At 43.2% G+C, this 18,849-nt stretch overlaps 2 protein-coding genes across 3 annotated transcripts in view; one reads left to right on the forward strand and one right to left on the reverse strand.

The window, feature by feature from the left end:
• The window catches only part of COPG2 (COPI coat complex subunit gamma 2), a 137,724-nt gene extending 133,949 nt beyond the window's left edge, over positions 1-3,775 (forward strand). For both annotated transcript variants that reach the window (XM_036864135.1, XM_036864134.1), the window contains 4 exons: positions 1,346-1,443; positions 2,199-2,337; positions 2,635-2,733; positions 3,212-3,775. In XM_036864135.1, the coding sequence (XP_036720030.1) occupies positions 1,346-1,443; positions 2,199-2,337; positions 2,635-2,733; positions 3,212-3,342 (467 nt within the window). In that variant the 3' untranslated portion in view covers positions 3,343-3,775. The remainder of the gene's footprint in view (positions 1-1,345; positions 1,444-2,198; positions 2,338-2,634; positions 2,734-3,211) is intronic.
• A 171-nt stretch (positions 3,776-3,946) lies between these two features.
• MEST lies at positions 3,947-17,441 on the reverse strand. The gene is given in 13 exon segments (XM_036864136.1): positions 3,947-5,036; positions 5,980-6,043; positions 7,230-7,306; positions 8,679-8,780; positions 9,033-9,103; positions 9,641-9,681; positions 10,778-10,836; positions 10,989-11,125; positions 11,250-11,327; positions 11,735-11,814; positions 13,918-14,002; positions 14,004-14,073; positions 17,246-17,441. Coding segments are annotated over 13 exon segments (1,008 nt in total). The 5' UTR covers positions 17,272-17,441; the 3' UTR covers positions 3,947-4,918.
• Between the last annotated feature and the right edge of the window lie 1,408 nt (positions 17,442-18,849).

Consider the following 18,849-nt stretch of genomic DNA (forward strand, 5'->3'; position numbering starts at 1 on the left):
CTGCCTTTCTAGCCTCTTTCCTTTAGCTCGTGTACCTTCCTCTGCTTGCCAAAGCTCTTTTGCGTCTTTTGAGATCCAATTAAACTGTACATCCTTTCAAATTTTTTATGATTTTCCCAGGCTGTTAATCCTGCACTCCCACATAGCACTCTATTAAAACTTATATTAAAGAACCTATGGTACTAAATTGTAATGTCACAGGTATATATAGGTAGATCTCTCACACACACTGTTATTCAACTCCTAGACAATCAGCTGTGGGGAAAAAGGTCATGTCTTAGTCGTCTTTTTATCTAAGGATCTGGCATATTCATTTACACCTTTACATTATAAATGTATTGACATTTTCTACATTTTTGGATGGAGGGAGTTTAAAGTTAAAACTGAACAAATGAAAGTCTCACTACCCAACCTGTCATATACGGTCTTTACATCTGAGTCTATTCTTTCCTGTCCTTGCCTATCCCCCAAGTAACTTTCTAACTCCACAGTTTCATATATATATATATATATATATATATATATATATATATACACACACACACATGAAATTTTTTAAACCTATAAGCCTTTTCCAGACCATGGACTAGACCCTTATGTGCCTTTTCTTCATCCATGATTAATAAATCCCCTCCTTCAGACAGTTCAGAAAATCCTATCTTCTTCATGAAGACTTCATTTTCCTTCATTTCTTCCACTGAGTATCTCAAAACATATAATTGCCCACTTGCTTTTCCATTGTATGACACTGACTTCACCAATATTAGAACTTCATTACTGACCTACTCACTAAAGGTTGAAAGTTGACATAAAGCAAGTTCATTCTGGTGATCTCTGAACCCACTGTTGGTCCACAATCTACAGATATAATATCTGTAAAGATATCGAGACTGTGATATACTTAGTATTAATTTAATGATCTGTGTGCTTTTGTACCATCCATATTTTATGCTTTATTTGTCAGCTCCTAAAGTAGTGGTTCTTAACGTTTTGACAGGCATGGCAAAAAGCCCCTTAAAAAGTGTCTCCCCTGCTGCTTTCCTGATCTGTAGTCAGATGCTCTACCACTGAGCTATACCCTCTGCTTTCCTTATCTGGATATAAAAACAGAGTTTTGCCCATGTTGTCTTTTCTGTACTATTCTAACTCGCAGCAGGGGATAGATTTTTAAGTCCAGCCTACCGGCTTCTTTTGAGAACTACGACCCTAGAAAACAGCCTACATATGTGTCACTTGATAATTCAGAACACAGAGCCAAGGGCAGATGGTGCTTCCTAAGTTACTGATGGAAACCGTGTGCTTGTGCTGCCCATTGACACAGGCTCGCCTGCTCTCTCTCCTCCAGCTGCAGGTACCTTCAGCTGCACCATGAAATTCACTGTCCGGGACTGCGACCCTGACACGGGGGTTCCAGCTGAGGAGGGGTATGATGATGAGTACGTGGTGAGTCTCCCCTGAGACGCACTTTGACCCCTTGCACCACTCACTGAGTGACTTCTGTCTGGAGAGAACATTTTCATCTGACGTGAACTTATGGGACTGTATTCTTCTCAAACACATTACAGCTGAGGAGGACCTGGGCTAATCCTCCTCTGTCGTGGGAGTGCATCATGCCAAAGAGAATTAGGATTTACCACTTCATTACTGATTAAAGCAAAACTCACCCTTTTTAATGTTTTTATAATAGGGATAATTAAGAGATGAAAATAATTACATGATTTTCATTGAGATCAGTTTTATTTAAAGTATTGGGGGTAGGGGTTTTTTGTTGTTGTTCAGCAGCTTTTAGTTTGCTTATAATGTAGCCACATCATGGACTGATAAGCCTTCACAGAATGCAGGGAGAAGTTTTAGAAATATCTACCTGTTCGTGAATGCAAAGTTCAGAAGGCCCTGTACGGCTTGAACTCTGCAGTTACGTGTGGCAATGTGACTGCTTTGTACCTACGCCAGGGCTACAGACGTTGATCTGAATATGGCTCTAGCCAGATGACCTGTTTTCTTGCTTTCCTTTGCTAGGGCCTACCTTGTTAGACTTATCCAGACTACAGAACTTCAAACTAGCTTGGTAGTAGAGTTTTTCCTAGGCTCCTGCAAAGGCTATAACACAGGATGATAAAACCAAATGAACTAGTCTCTTCCACCTTTTACTGAACTGAGAGGACTCATTTTCTGACCCCTGTTTGTTAACCCACTAGCTAGAAGATCTTGAAGTGACTGTGTCTGACCACATTCAGAAGGTAATGAAGCCTAACTTTGCTGCTGCCTGGGAAGAGGTAGGCGACACCTTTGAGAAAGAGGAGACCTTTGCCCTCAGTTCTACCAAAACTCTTGAAGGTGAGAACAATTTTGCTATCAGTATATTGCCTGATAGCAGTCTAACACCTAATAGGCATATTTGTTATTCCAAAAGGACTCCCTTTTCTTTAAAAACTCCGTAAACTATTTCACTTTAAAACGCCAGAATGCTGTCTTCATCATCTAACAGAGTCAACCCATTTCCAGTCCAGTAGCCTCCCTCCACACACCACCGCCAACCCCGTGCACCCCCCCACCTCCCAGCACAAACTAGTGCAGAGGCAGATCCCTACGCTGACCTTTTCTCATACGGTTGCATCAATCTTCTCAACACAGAAGCTGTCAACAACATCATCACATTTCTGGGCATGCAGCCATGTGAGAGGTCAGACAAAGTACCTGAGAACAAGAATTCCCATTCCCTCTATCTGGCAGGTAAGAAACTTTCACCAGATTTCTCCTTCATTTTGTTGCAGAATTTGATAGGAAGGGATGTGCACGGGCATCTCATGCCCTGCTACTGTCCCATTATCCCATTATATGAGTTACAACTTGAAGCCCCATCAAAATGAATAATTTGTTTTAGCTGTTTAATTTGCATGCTATTCTTAGATGGTTCTTTTAAGATATGTATTTGGCCCAAGACACTTAAATCTCTTCTGCAGATACCAGTGCCCCCCGCTTAAGTACTCCATATCAATATTATTGAATACCTTCTATGTACCTGGTATTACGGGAATATAAAAGATTATTTAGAATTTGTATGTAGGATTCAATTCCCACCATAAGCACAAATTCTAGAAAAGCTAAACTAAAATAATAGAAAGGAAATGCAGGCAGAGCATGATAAATTTCATTATTCAGAGCTTGTTTTGAGTTCTTAACATGGATTTCCTCACTTTTTTCCTCTCAGGTGTATACAGAGGTGGCTATGATTTATTGGTGAGGTCCAGGCTGGCCTTAGCAGATGGGGTGACCATGCAGGTGACCGTCAGAAGCAAAGAGGGAACACCTGTAGATGTTATCTTGGCTTCTGTTGGATAAGTTTTTACTGGGTGAGATGAAGTTGATGTACCCTTCACTGTCAGTGGGCTTTCAGGCTATTGGCATGAATTTCCCAGAATCATACTTTCAAAAATGAATGACTTCAGAAAAGCAAATTAAATGTTTGGCCCTGAGCCAGCAGATCAAGCAGATGTCTGTCCTTGTGCATGTCTTTGTTTTTGTTCCTTTTTCTTTTTATTACACTTGGTCAGCTTTGGTATGGTAGTACAGCTTTGGGTGATCTTGAAAATCAAATACTATCCTATGCCCCAGCTGCTTAACTTCATTAAATTCTTTAATTCACTGTGTATCTGAAAGCTCCTGGCAATGTTGGAAAGCTTTTATCCCAGAGGGGTGGTGGGGGAGCGGGAGCCAGAGTCCACTTTTGTCAAAATTCATTTTTATTAATAGAAAATAAACACTTATTCCAGTTGTTATACTTGAAGTTGCTAATAAAAAAAAAAGAATTTAAAATCACCACTTAATAATCCTGTTTTAACTAAGACAATGAAACTGTGGCTTAAAAAAAAAAAGTATTCAGCACCATTTGCTCATAGAACCTTCAGACTTTGTTCTTAAAGTTTCTGGAACTTTCCCGTCTGTAAAGTACAGGAATTGCTGAGCTACATGAGGAACCCTCTCTGGGACAGCCAACGAGAAGTTGAGCAATCAGTATATATTCAGCCTGGTAACTTGGACTGTACAACGATCCCCTCCTCTCCACTCTGGCTCAGGAGGGACATGCTTCTAAGCACTGAGGTATGACGAGTCCGACTGTTATTAGCTGGAAAGACCAGTTCTAACAGCAAATAACAGTAAATCTCTGGCACAGAGACTACTGTCCTTAATGTTCTGTGATTTTAGGAAATTCTATAAATAGCTTGGCTTTAGTTCAATTTACTCAGAAATGAAACATGTTTAATAAGGTTAAACTACTCTGCTAGAGTAAGTGTCTGCTGGTTTAGTGTCCTTATAAAATACATACATAATACATGTAGGTAAATCATAGTCTTAAAGTATACTTAGAATACTGCATTATTGAAACCAAAATCTAACAAAATGACTACAGTTAGAAGCAGCTAATGAAACTAAATCCAAAGTTATGACGAGGGAGAGTCATTCTCACTTGAATCTGTGTCACTTAGAGAATTAAAGCCATTCAAGGCAAGGTGAAGGTGGCACCTCTAGATAATTCCAGTCAGGGCCAGAAATTAGCATTTCTAAATATTTCAGAAAAGTCCATAGAAGTGTTTCAAAGGCTTTTATGCAAAAGAAAGAATGTCTGCCTATCTTTCTGCATCAGTGAGTAGTAGTGCCCATCAGAATTTCCTAATAACACAAAGGCAAGTCCATACACTTGACCAGATGTCAAAGGAATGGGAGGTGGACTATTAGGTCACCCTTAGAGCTTCTGCTGGCTTTTTACTATATGCTGTTCACCAGTGTGAGTCAGGTGGACTTTTGTGAGAGAATAGTGTTTGGTGGCCAGGACCTCTTTTGGGCGTTTCTTGCTAAGTGGAATACACAACAGATAAGGGAATAGGGGAGGTAATACAGGGAAGCTACTCTTTCCAGCTCAGAAGGAGTTGATGAAGCCCATATATGCATTCAAGAAGCCCATGGGATCCTCTAGCTGTGGATAGTGGCTAATGTGGTCATCCAGAATCGACACTGTGGACCGCGGCAGCGTTTTCCTAGTGGAAGAGAACAGCATGTAGGTGAACTTGAGGCTGGAGGGAGGGGGAGGGATGTAAGCCAGTGGGCAGCCCTAGTAAACGCCCCTGTGGACATACCACACTGGAAGGAACCAAGAGAGAGCTTATTCACCTTCTACTTTGGAATTATATCTATCTTAGGCAGATAAACTTGCCAATTCCATTTATGATGTATACAGACTAGTTTTTAAATGCTCATATTCCAACAGACAACAACATGAAAATATAACACATATACAACACATGTCAGAGCGGGATGACTTCCAGCTCCTTGGAGAAGTGGGCCATTCAGCAATTCACTGTCCAAGTAAAGATAACAAAAGACCTTGCTTAACCTGAGGAGATGAGAGAGGGTATTTTTGTTTAAAATTAAATGTAAGCCGTTTACTACTGGGCTGTTTCTACTAGGCCATGTGAAGGTATGGAACATTTTTATGTGACATAATCAAGCTCTCATATTCCGACACCTTCCAAATAAATACCTAGAGAGAAGAACAACCTGCGAAGGCACTTTCCCACAGTTCATTCTCCCCCTGCAGTCTCCTCAGCTGAGGCCAATGAGTTGGCTTTACAATCAGACTAAAGCAAACGTTTCTTAAAATATATGCACTTCCATTCCTTGGCTCACGTGATAGCTGTTTCTTACCTGTACATCTCGGAACATGTAGTAACTATGATAGTGAAAACAGACTGTATAAACCAAGAGACTGTATAAACCAAGAGACTGTATAACTGAATTTCTTGATCTTTACATTATGTGAGAGTAAGATTCCCCATTTCATCCTCTATTACGTGTTTCCTAGATGAACAGCCAGTGAGGTCGGAGACAGAGGCTAGAGCAACAGCCCTCAACAGGCAATCCTGTTCACCACTGTCACAGGATGAGGTACTAAGAAAACAAAGACCCCTGAGGGAGACTCACCTGTACAGCTCCAAAAACTCTGGATAGGGATTCACTGGATCCAGTGGCCCATAGATAAAATGAACTAGGAAAGGGAAGAGGAATGAATTATTAACAGCTCTCACATCCATTTTCCTATTCCCACTGTAAAATTAACTACCCCCCGCAAAAAAATTTTTTTTTCTTTAAATAATTTTTTTTATGATAGAAAACCTAGCTTCTTTCAATAAGTAGGTTACAAGGAACATACGGGAATAAGCCTAAAAAATCAGTCCATTTGAGACCTTTTCTCCTGTAAACAACCATTCAGTCCCTTCATCTCTTCTATGCCCTGGACCAAAAGGAAAAAGCCCCACTTCCAACATTCCATTTTTATAAATCCAGAAGACTGTCATTCTTTAAGCCTCTCTCTTCAGTTATAATTGACCCTTGACATTTGAAATCAACCAATGATATCCTGAGCACTAATTACTCTGTGTGAGATAGTGCACTGAATTTCTTTTTTAAATCCGTAAGAATGAAGAGACAAGCAGAGACCACCTATAGCCTCTTGATTAGTAATCTAAACAGCCTGCTGTCCCAGCAATTCAGCATTGAATGTGGCAGCTACTGACAATGCACAGCACAGAAACTGGTCTAACTCTCACTCCTGACAGAGACACCAACTCCCTTTGCAACAGGATCTCAATGTTTTATATACTTCTCTACAACACCTGTCACTGGCTGCCAGATTAAATAAAGGATGGCCAGTTACATCTGAACTTCAGATAATGATTTTTTTTTTTTAGTATATCTCAAATACTGCATAGCATATACTTATCCTAAATAGGTGTTTGTTGTTTATCTGAAATTCAAATTTAGCTGGGTATCTTGTATCTTTGTTTGCTAAGTCTGGCAATTATTTAACCCATAGTCCCTCAGTTTTCCTATCAAGAGGTAATACAGAGGGACTTCCCTGGTGGTGCAGTGGTTAAGAATCCGCCTGCCAATGCAGGGGACACAGGTTGGAGCCCTGGTCCAGGAAGATCCCACATGCTGCAGAGCAACTAAGCCCGTGCACCACAACTACCGAGCCTGCGCTCTAGAGCCCGCAAGCCACAACTACTGAGCCCTTGTGCCACAACTACTGAAGCCCGCATGCCTAGAGCCCATGCTCTGCAACAAGAGAAGCCACCGCAATGAGAAGCCCATGCGCTGCAACTAAGACCCAACGCAGCCCAAGATAAATTTTATTTAAAAAAAGAAAAAAGAGGTAATATAGAAATACTCACTGGGAATAGATACAGAGGCAAGAGCTCCCACCCAGCGTCTTCTAAACTTCTTCCTTTGATTGATGTACTGCAAGAGACTATAGGACAGATAAGTCAGCAAGAGTAAAACAAGAAACTTTTTTTTGTTATGGGGATGCAAAGGCCTGACAGGAACCACAAGGAACACAACCTACTGAACACGATCAATATGTTTTCTTAATCCAGAAGCAACTTGGCATTCCTGGGAATGGCCCACTTAATTTACCCGTTTCTGTTAACCTCTAGAGTTAACCACCATGTAGCTATGGCAGTGATCATGCCTACTATCGATGTTAGAATTAATGGTTCTTTGTGTTTATTAAGCGGGGAATGAAATCTAGGAAGGCTGGAAGTTACTTTGGATTACATGTGACTAAAGTCTGGGTCTAGAGGTCTGATTTTGGCTCCACCACTAACAAGCTCTGTGACTCAAAAGTTGTTGGTAACACACACATCTTTCCTCATCTTTAAGAAACTGAACTACATGATCTCTAAATTGGCATCTACTTCTAAAATTCTCAGTGTAGAAGTTCATGAGCACAAAGCTTCAACCTCTGCATTTCATCTGACCACAGATAAAATGGAGGCAGAGTCCTCATCCTACAGTGTAAGATGTCATAGCTACATTTTAGAACTCAAACTCATGTATTCTAATTATTCTGCCTGCCAACTGCAGGACAGTTATTTTTGTGAACTTCAAATATCACCTCTTAGAAGTGGTATTTAGTTTCTTGAAAGCACAAGGGAATTTTACAAGAGGGCTTTGTTTCTCAGTTTTTTATATTAAAATGACTCTTCAAGGGTCCCATGGGGGTTAGGGAGGCCTGGCTCCCTCGACCTCACAGTTCCCAGCAGAGCCACCAGCTAACACACTGGAAGCTACAGTGACCCAGCTGGCAAAGAGACAGGGCCTCACCCCAAGTAGTTCTGGATACACTATCTCTAGGTCCCTCTGTGAAAGCAGCTACATTCTCGTTTGAACCAAGGCATGGGGATTCTTTGTACAAGATAGAGAAACCTCCCTTCTCAGTCCCTGTTGCTACAGAAAAGATATGAAAAAGGAAACAATCTGTACTTTGAGAGAGGCATTAGGCACCTTTCAGAATTATGATTAGACATTTTGAAACATTTACTATTGACAAAAGGTCCAAAGACGATTTGCCAGTCAGTCAGTTACAGACTAAATTAGTATTAGAATTTGCAGCTGTTTATCCAAACTTATGGTGCCAAATGGCTTAGGCTCAGAGCTCACTCTATTCTCAATTTCTTTCTTCTTAGAAAGTACAGAGCATGACTTTTTGGTTTGCCTCATAGGTCATAACCACTCTTCTTGTGGTTATGAAAGCAAGGAACAGAACACACAATCCCACATCTTTCCCCACGTCCCAAAAAAAGTGTCTCTGGAAACCAAAGCAAAGGGTTATTTCTTACCTGTCGATAACCAAGTTCCCGTCATTGTTGCGTATCCCTGCCCACATGTCCCACAGTTCACTCTCAGAGGGTCGGGTGTATGGCCCAAAGACCGGGGTGAGACTGAATGAGTCCAAAAAATCAGAAAGGTAAGTGTGAGAAGAACTCAGTACATCAAGTATGATTGGAACCTCAGGTCATGTATGTCTGACCCTTGACTAGTTTATGAATTCCTTCTACTACTTGCCTGGCAAGTGGTCAACACCTTTACTTTAAAGGGTCAAACCCTAAGATTTGGCCCAGAACTTTAATGGCAGCAACTTTTCGCTACATTGTTCCCATGCTGAAGTGAATCAGTCTTTGACAATGACTTACCCTCGAGAGAATACGAAGAAGTTCATCAGTCGCGTGAGGATGGGTGACAGCATGCCTCCATCTTTGAGAAGCTATAGGTGTAAAAGTAAAAATCAATAGTCCAAAGAAAGAAAACAACTATCCAGGATAAAAGGTTTTATACTAGGAACTAAAAAAGGACTTTAGCCAAATCTACTGGCTTTTAGTTTCTTGTTTTGCTTACCCACATTCTTCTCCCATAGAAAACAAACCTATTTCTAATTCCCTTTAAGATTACATTCTACACTTCGCTAAATCCCGAAGACTTTTAACTGATATATTCAACTTTAGACTAGGATCCCAATTTGTTCAAACATCATGCTAATGACACAACTCTTTAGATAGCGGTACTTCTCCAAATATCTGTTGCTCTCATTCTCAGAAATAAGCCTTTATTTATCTAGGGGTCACTTCTACTGCTTTATTTTTCCTTTATTAAGGAAAAAATAAACTTCGTTAACAAGAGTTCATGATGAAACAGATTTTAACTACAGCCCATGAGAGCAGGTATGGCCGTTGTAAAGATACCAGCATTATTTATATCAGTAGAAACCTTAAAAACTAGAGATCTAGTCAGTGGAGTAACCAACCTTTTGGAGAAGGAGAGGACGGTGAGTCTCAGGAAATATACCTGTAGGAGAAGAGACTTAGGGTAGTTATTTACCAACAATCTTAGGCCAAACATAGGCCCATTATCGGAGACAATTCACCCTATTAGTCACCTTGAGGGCTTTTACTGCCAAAAACCGAACTACAAATAAAAACTTAGTACTGTGATTTATTATTTCTCCAGGGAATTCTGTGTTTACCGGGTCAAATTCTATCCCACTGGGATCACTTTCCCCACTGTAGAGAGAAGGGAAAAATACGTCACGGTCATCCACACTGCTGACGACTAAACTGGGGCTCCCCTTAGCGTTTCCACCCATTCCTCAGAATACATAATGTTGTTAACTAGTCGGGCTGCAAAGGAAACCAGAGATTTTTCAGAAGTGTAGATCCTTCAAAAAACCTAGAGCTTTTCCGTTTCCATTTTTTCCAGAGTCAGTGGGAGAAAGCCATGAGCTACTGATAAAGGGACAGACAGGCTCCTCTCCCATCTGCCCGTAAGGTATTCTGAGGTATTCGGGGGACAGCTGGATAGTCATGCATTTACAAGCCAGGCTCAATGGCAGGCAAAGAACAAGAAACATCTCCAAAAGTTCTAATCAAGGGCTCACTAATTTCCAACTGAAACTTGGCACTGCTGTGAATTGAGAGTTTATGACACAAACCACAGTAGTAGTAGAAGCACCTGTGGCTTCATCTCAAATGTCTGCAGAACCCACTGCAGTTGTTGCAGAGATTGCGAAATATCATCTGCACTCCCCACTACTTCTAATCACAGTTGTTACCAGACACACCACAAGATCTTGCTGGAAAATGTATTAAATACATTTTAAAAAGCACATCTTACTATAACACAGCTTTTTATTAACTTATGTCAAGATCATCAGTTTCCTTTGTAATCTTACTTTATTTTCTATATTTAAAAACATTATTCTGAGAAAGCGTCAGTAAATCTCATCAGACCACAGAGCGGTTCATGGCACGAAAGAGGTAAAGATCCACTACTTTGCTTGGGTCTGTTTGCAGTACCATCAGATTACCATTTAGACGTCACTGCCGTATCTAAATGTGGCCCTCTAAGCTACACCTCACTTTCCACCAGCCTCCAAGGCAGTTACCTCCATTCGACAGACAGAGACTCTTGATGGTAAGCCGACCAGATCGATTCTGCTTGAACCTAGAGACGGGGAGGGAAACACATAGCTTACTGAGCAGCTGAAGACAAACTCCCAAGAGTGAAAAGGGCCAGAAAGAACCCAGAACAATGTACTTCTCTCATCTTAAACGAGTGAAACCTCTGAATCGTACACAAGTCATGGCTTCACTGACCTATAGAGCAGCTCCTGAGCAACGATATCCCCATAGCCGTGAGACAACAGGTTGATCCTACGGTTCTGGAGCCCCAGATGCCGCAAAAGAGCCTCCACGATGCTGGCCTGCTCGAATATGGAATAGTGATGTGGTCTCTAGGGAAAGGAGAGCCCAGATACACAGGATGAAGTCAAGGGTGCAGGTGTGTCTGCCAGCCTGACCCCTCCCATCCTTGCCTACCCCCATCCCGCAACACTGCCCCATCTAGATGCTGCTTACCGGTTTGTCACTGAAGCCAAAGCCTAGGAAATCAAGGGCAATCACTCGATGAAACCTGAGGGTCAGACCTTCCCAAATCTATAAGAAGGAAAGGGATGGTTTGGTCTTTCTAATCCTGCTCCTCCTCTTCAACCTACAGCAGCAAAGGAGTTTCATCCCTATCTCAGCTTAATAAACAGACTTCAATAAAGGGAAAATCTCATGAAACCACAACAGGCCCACAAATGATCCTCCTGGAAAGTGCTTTATTCCTTATAATTAATCTCCATTGAGGGAGGAACTCCAGCACTTTTTAACTTGGCAATGATCCCTCCCGGATTGCCAAAGACTTTTTTACTCCCTTACAGTAAATGAGCAACAGTTCTACATTTAATCCTATTTTATTAAGCAACTCAAATATGCAAGAGTCTTCCAGTGCTGACAACAAAATCCTTGATTTTGGATTTTTAAAGGCATAGTAGGACCCAGAAGTCTGATTTCCTTACCTTGTACCAGTCATAGCTGGATGTTGGAAAGCCGTGTAAAAGCACAACTATCTCTGGACTTCCAACCACACCCACAGAGTCTGGGAAGAGGAGAGAGATCAGTTAGGCTGATGCCCTAAGAAAATAACCTTGAAGATATGAAAAATCTAAATAATCTGGTATAAAGGACAAGAAACCCTGACCAAATTAATGAAATTAAAATAATAGATTTCTTTTAAAATGCAAGCTTATTGCTTTACGTAATAGCCATTTGATACCTGTTTTCTTTTATTCTGTATATTTAAAAATTGTAAATATAGCCAATATTTTATAATAACTTTAAATGGAGTATAATCTATTAAAATATTGAATCACTAATGTTCTACACCTGAACTAATATAATATTGTAAATCAACTATACTTCAATTTTTTAAAAACGTAAATAGCTCACTTTATATGAAAATACTTGGTGGCAGACTGCTTACTTTCACCTAGATTTTTAAGAAGTATTTCCTCATTTCTCCCTTTATTCTGTATCATTAATATGTAAATTGCTTTTCCACAGTAAAAAGTAAAGCTTCACAGTTAAAAGTATACAGTCACAACTTAATAACTACAAGTTCTTTGTACCTTACTATTAATGGCCTCACAAAAATTCCCTTCCTCAACCCAGTGAGCGCCTCAGTTTATGCCATTTGTCCACCAATTTTATTTCCCGCAGAGGAGACTCAACTGAATATTAAAAGCATAATGCTCAACTATTGCAAAATTCTAACAACTATAAAAAAAGGCTAATCAACATAAACATGAACATTTTTTAATGTATAAACATCTTTTAAGTTAGCCAAACATTTAAACAGTAAGTAGCCTTGCTAATAAAAAATAGTATTAGATTAAAACTGATAGATTCATATACTGCCACTGGCATGAGAATTTGATAATAAGGTTTACAAAAATAATTTAGTTAGAAGCAATGAAAAATTTTATATACTTTAGCCTAGGAGTCTTATTCTTGAGAATCCATGCAAATAAATCATTTCATTTACACGTAGTACTATTTGAAAAAATAAGGAAAAAATTAACACATACATGGAGGTTTCCCTTTAACATTATTTAAAACATTGGAAAACTAGAAACAACCTAAGTGACCAACATAAAGAAAATTATATACTTACTTTTAGTTGAATATAGCAAATGAGAGGAGGTCAGGAGCAATAATGAAAAACGGTTTATGACAAACATTTTTCGTTATTGCTCTTGACCCCCGCCCAAAAGAAATCTTTTCCAATCTCGTTTCTCATTTCCTTTACCTATAAAATGAGGTGAACAGCACCTACCTCCAAGTATTGGTGTAAAGATTAAACGAAATAATGAAGGTTGAAAACAATTCAATGCCTAGCATAAGGTAATTAATTGGTAAGTAGCAGTCATAACAATAATTATTAGCAAATTAACTTAGACAAAGGTATAAGACTTAAATCACATTTAGTTATACATATAACAAATAATCTTTATAGAAACAATAAAATGAAATCAGGGATGGGGGGAACAGAACCAATGGCAGCTGTATCTATGAATGCTGTTTATATTATCTGACACTAGGGGCGCTCACAAAAGAAAGCCAGTACTATCTATCACTGCAAATCAGGCTACAAAGTAAATTATACTGGTCACATATACACTACCAAATCTAAAATAGATAGCTAGTGGGAAGCAGCCGCATAGCACAGGGAGATCAGCTCGGTGCTTTGTGACCACCTAGAGGGGTGGGATAGGGAGGGTGGGAGGGAGACGCAAGAGGGAGGAGATATGGGGATATATGTATATGTATAGCTGATTCACTTTGTTATAAAGCAGAAACTAACACACCACGGTAAAGCAATTATACTCCAATAAAGATGTTAAAAAAAAAAAAAAGTCAAAATCAGAAAAAATAAATAAATAAATTATACTAACAAGTCAGTCTATGGACATTGGAATCTCCATTCCACCACCCTCACCCTCCCGGCAATTTTCTTTGAGTTTCCCTGATATCAAGTTAATGAGGGGAATTAGTCCATTCCTTCAAATGGACACTACACAGAAAAAGAGGGTTTTCCCCTCCATCACTGAGGGGCAACAGAGACCAATGGATGCAAAATAAGTACCTCAGAGGGACCCACGGGACCTCTACATGCAGAGTGTTTCAAGAGCCCTGTTCTTACCTTGGTAGAAGATACGCAGTCCCTTATAGGTAAAAAATTTGCCTGATGACTTCCATGAGTGAAGAGCAGGGGAAAGCTGGGGGGGGCGGGATGTGCAGATAGGCCGCAAGCAGGGGTACAGCCAACAGCCCCACCTGGACCCACCACTCCCTCATCCTGTAGGAAGATCAGAAACCCGGGGTAAGCAGTTGGGTGACATTGTACACGATTCTAACACAAGCCCCAAACTGGTAAAACAGGGTGGGGAATTTCTGTACCATGTGGGGACTACCTTGTCCTCCATGTCAACCATGGCAGAAAATTTACCAAGAATGTAAGTGTACTCTGCCTGCTATGGCAATCACCTTATTTGCTCATCATTCTAATTTTAAGGAAAAAATATACTATTTTCATATGTAATCTTCCCCCTCAACTTCGTCCCACTTTAACCCCACAGCCCCTCCCCTTGTGCTCTTCCCAAGACCTGCTGTAGAGGTTTTATATAAAGTAAAAGGAAGATAAATTACTTAGGTAACTTCATTGTCTTTTATCAAGGCTTCCTGGGGGGAGGGAGGGTTCCCTTCATATTTACTCTAAAAGCTCTACCATCTACCCACCAGCCCCGCACCCAGTAAAATGTTTTACATATATATATATATATATTTTTTTTTTAACTGATGTTTAAAAAAAAATACGTAGGAACATCACATGTCCTAAAGCAGAGAGCTGCTCTTGATTTTCTAATATTTATCAACCCTCTGACTCCAGTGAAGTCCAGTTTGCTACTACTATCTGGATTTGTGCTGAGAAACTGCTCAGGGTAAAGAGTCTGTGAAAGTAAGAAGACAGGTGCCCTGTATATTCCAACGTAAGCAGCTTTGTCATGACCCTGAATATCTAATCTCTTGAGAGGTCAGGGCAGCAGATTATATTTCTGCTTTTCTTAGCAGACTCTTGAGAAAGCTCCCCCATTTATTTAATTTCTTAGGATGCCCCTTCCTTCCCATCCCCCCCAAAAAAGGGGGCAGAGCATCTGAGAATTGATTTTGTTTTGGGGAGGAAAGCACTGATTTGCACACCCAACTTTCCCATGCCCAGGACTTCGAAGGTCCAGATCAATTCATCCACGATGACAAGAAGTGCTAAACAGGAGTTAGAAACAGCTCCCTCTGTTTCTAGCTTATGACTCCTGATGGCCACCAGGGAAAGAACCATCAGTAGAATGGAAGTTCTCTTAAAAATAGCCAGAATGGAAATACCTTCTAAAACTAAAATAAGAATTGTCAAGAACACAGAACTATAAATAAGGGGAATTAATTGTGAAAGCCCTGGTGGAAATGTCTTTGTGTCTGTACCCTTCTACCATATTACCTGTAATCTGGCCACAATCCCTAACAAACTAATCCAACTCACAAGATATTTCAGAGTTTTTTTCAAAAAATAAGAGCCTGTAGTTTAACATCCACAGAGAATCTCAGCTCCTTTGCCTATTTTTAAGGTGTCACAAGGCGGTCTTTCCCCCCTACTCTGAAGTGCATATCCATAAAACAGACCCAGTGATTTGGTTCTACCTTCCAAGGTAGAAAGATTAAAGATTAAGAAATGACTAGAAAAAGTGCCCGGAACATGACCATTATATCACAATACCCACCCCCCACAGTAGTAGTAGCCTACATCCCACTATCTCCTGAAAAGGTGAGATGACAAAAAGTTTTCAGGTTTAGATGATCATTTCTAAGCGCTACCTGTCCTGGACTTCAGCTCATACATTTTCACCTGCGCATTTCATCACTCCTGATCCCCATACTTCTCATGTCATTCACTGACGGGTTCCAGCAGCCGAGTATCTGCAGTGACTCAGCAGAGAGCCGGGGAGGGGATAGAGAGGAGCTGAGCAGGAGAGGCTCCCCCGCCCCGCCCCCCCCGCCCCCCCCCCTCGCCGCCCACCGTGCGGGGTGGTGAGGGGAAGGACAGACACTCTCCGCTCGGGACACCCTCACCCCGCACCTCTTCCTTCTCTTTTACGCTAAGGAAGCGAAGAGGCAACCCCTCAGGAAGCCGCTTTCTGTCTTAATTACTTCAGTAAAAATGCCCCCAACATTTTAGGACTTTTAGTACGTAAGCAATCAGGCAGTCAGTAGGCAAAATAGATTAAACATTTTTTGACCCAAATATCCATTCTTTGATGAGCCAAGAATCAAGAGTACAAATTCAGCAAACCCCAGTAACAAACCTTCCAGAAATTAATGAACCTATCCGAGCCTTTATTTCTTCATCTTGTAAATAGGAAAAATACACACATTTAATACCACCAAACCTGCCCACTTCACAGCATCGCGGTGAGACTATGAACTATTTTGTAAACCAATGCAAATAATTCATGTGTAATATTATGAGTTTGGTCACATCATTCTCACTTGGCTTCCTGTTACTGAAATCTCAAAAATACTTACGCCTCGGTGATAAGACACTGCCAGTTCTAGTCACACCTATGCGGTAACTCACGCCACGGCGACACCAGGGTCTTCAAATCCTAAATCACCGCAGGGCAATACCGGGGTCTCGAAATTCTAAATCGCGCCAGGGCGATGCAGGGCTCTAGAAACCCTAAATCGTGTCAGGGTGATATTCGGATGTTAAAATCCTAATTCACGCCTAGGCAAAACCCAGGTCTAGAAACCCTAAACCGCGCCAAGGCGATGCTGGCGTATAAAAACCCTAATCGCGCCAAGGCGTTACCAGGGTCTAAAAATCTTAAGTCGCGTCAAAGTGAAGCCCGGGTCTAGAAACACTAATTCACACCTAGGGGGTACTGGGATCTAAAAATCCTCAATCGCGCAAGGGTGACACCAGGATCTAAAAACCGTCAATCGCACCAAGGCGATGCCGGGGTCTAAAAATCCTCAATCATGCCAGGGTGATGCCGAGGTCTAAAAATTGTAAACCATATCAGAGTAATACAAGGGTCCAAAAATCCTAAGTCACTCCAGGGCGCTACCAGGGTCTAGAAATTCTAAACTGCACAGGGTGACGCCAGGGTCTAGAAATTCTAAATTGCATCAGATAGATACCAGGGTCTAGAAATCCTAAATCAGGGAGATCCGGCGTTCTGAACATTCTACTGTGTGCAGGCGAGACGTCCCCTTCCAAGCAGGTAGAACAGACTCAGAGGACAGGAATGCATGCCCCCCACCCTCCGGAGATTTTCCCTCCACTACGGGAGTCGCGCTGTGGCAGCCCCAGCTCGGACGGGCAAAGTCCCACCCGCTAGCCCGCAGCGCATCTGGGGACGGCGGCTGCAAGCCAGTCACACACGCCCCCCGCCCCCCCGCGCCCGCCACGCACCCACCTGCGGAGGCGATCTCGGCGCACCATGGCGGCGTCTTATCCCATGCCGCCTGCACACCGGCCCTGAGCAAAGGGCGCGCCGCAGCGCCTGCAGCGGTGCAGGGTCGGCCGGCAGCCGGGCGCAGCCCACAGCCCGCGAGGGCGGTGCGGCCGCGGCAAGCAGCGAGCGGCCACCGGGGCGTGCGCTGCGGCAATGCGCAAGGCGCGGTTGCCGCAGAGGAGGCGCCGCCCGCCGTGATGCGCCGGGATGTGCTGGTGGCCGCGGCAGCGCAGAGTGACTGGGCACCGACTTTTAGAGCCCACCCGCGCCCCGCCCCTGGCCCGCCCACCGCGCCGCAGTGCCCCTCCCGCCGAAGCCACCCCCTTCCCCGCAGCCCCGCTGAGGGCGCAAGGATGGGGCACCCCTCCTACAGCAGCTGCTCCGGAGGGCACCTTCAGGGGTATTGACCCCCACCAGCACCCCGCTGCTCCCTCACGGCCCCCTACCCTGAACCACAGGTTCTACAGCAAAAATCCTCTTCTGGCGAGTTAACACTGCAGAAAGAGACGACAGACTTCCTGAGACTCCATCACCTCCCCCGAGACCACCCATAGGCCCCCCCCCCAGCCCCAGAGGTGGCCGCTCGACCTCAGATGCAGTGGGACCAGGGCTTCCGCTGTGGCGCCGGCTCACATCCCGCTCGCGATCCGCGCTGAGGCGGGGGCTCTGAACCGCTCGAGTGCCCGGGCCAAAGCAGCGGTCCCTGAGCGCCCAACACCTCCTAGGTCTCTAATTACAGGTACCCACCAAGGGCACAACCGAGTGGCTAGGGAACGACAAGCTCGGCTGGGCTACCGCAGAGCTAATCAGCTGATTCAAGGGACGGCCGCTCGAGAGCAAAAAAAGGGGCAAAACTTGCGGCAAGTCTGGGCTCTCTCGGTCAGCCACCGCCGTGGCGCCGGGCACGTTTCCTCTGCGGCAGCGCGACGTGGTCGGCGTGCCAGAGGTCCGCCGCAGCCCTCCCGCGGCACCCACTCCCGGCACTAGCCCGTCCTGTGCCGGAAAGAACGATCGGCAGAATTATGAGACTAAAGCTCCCTTTGTTTATGCATTTATTTAAGATTGAATCACAATGCGAGGGCCCCAGTGGTACGGAAAAGAGAGAAGGATTTTTTTCTTCATCCACAATCCTTTAAAAGGCATCGATCACGCCTTTGAAGAGAAAAGTGTAGAGAATCAGCGTCTGTTCGTTTTCTGGCTGTAAACTGAATTCCTGACGAACGCGTGGGCTGTGAGCGAGCCAGGCGGCCGGAGCGGTGCCGGCTCCCTCCAGCGGGGGCGCTGCAGGCCTCTCTTCCACTCGCGCCCGCCCAGGCCGCCCCGCCACTCCGCTGCCCAGAGCGCGGGCGAGCAAGATTCCGAACATCTGGGCGAAAGGCCGGGCCAGCCGAGCCCACCCGGCACCTCACAGTGTGCCAGGGAGCTGAGGGCCACCAGTCAGACATAGGAGAAACCGCCATCTATGAGCGTGTCACCAAAACATGTGGCGCAGTCCAAGGCACACCTCTACTGGTGTTGATTCAGAGGTTCATGAAACCAATGCTAATTTAGCACCTCCAGAGCGC

This window comes from Balaenoptera musculus, chromosome 9 (genome assembly GCF_009873245.2).
Source record: "Balaenoptera musculus isolate JJ_BM4_2016_0621 chromosome 9, mBalMus1.pri.v3, whole genome shotgun sequence".
NCBI lineage: Eukaryota > Metazoa > Chordata > Mammalia > Artiodactyla > Balaenopteridae > Balaenoptera > Balaenoptera musculus.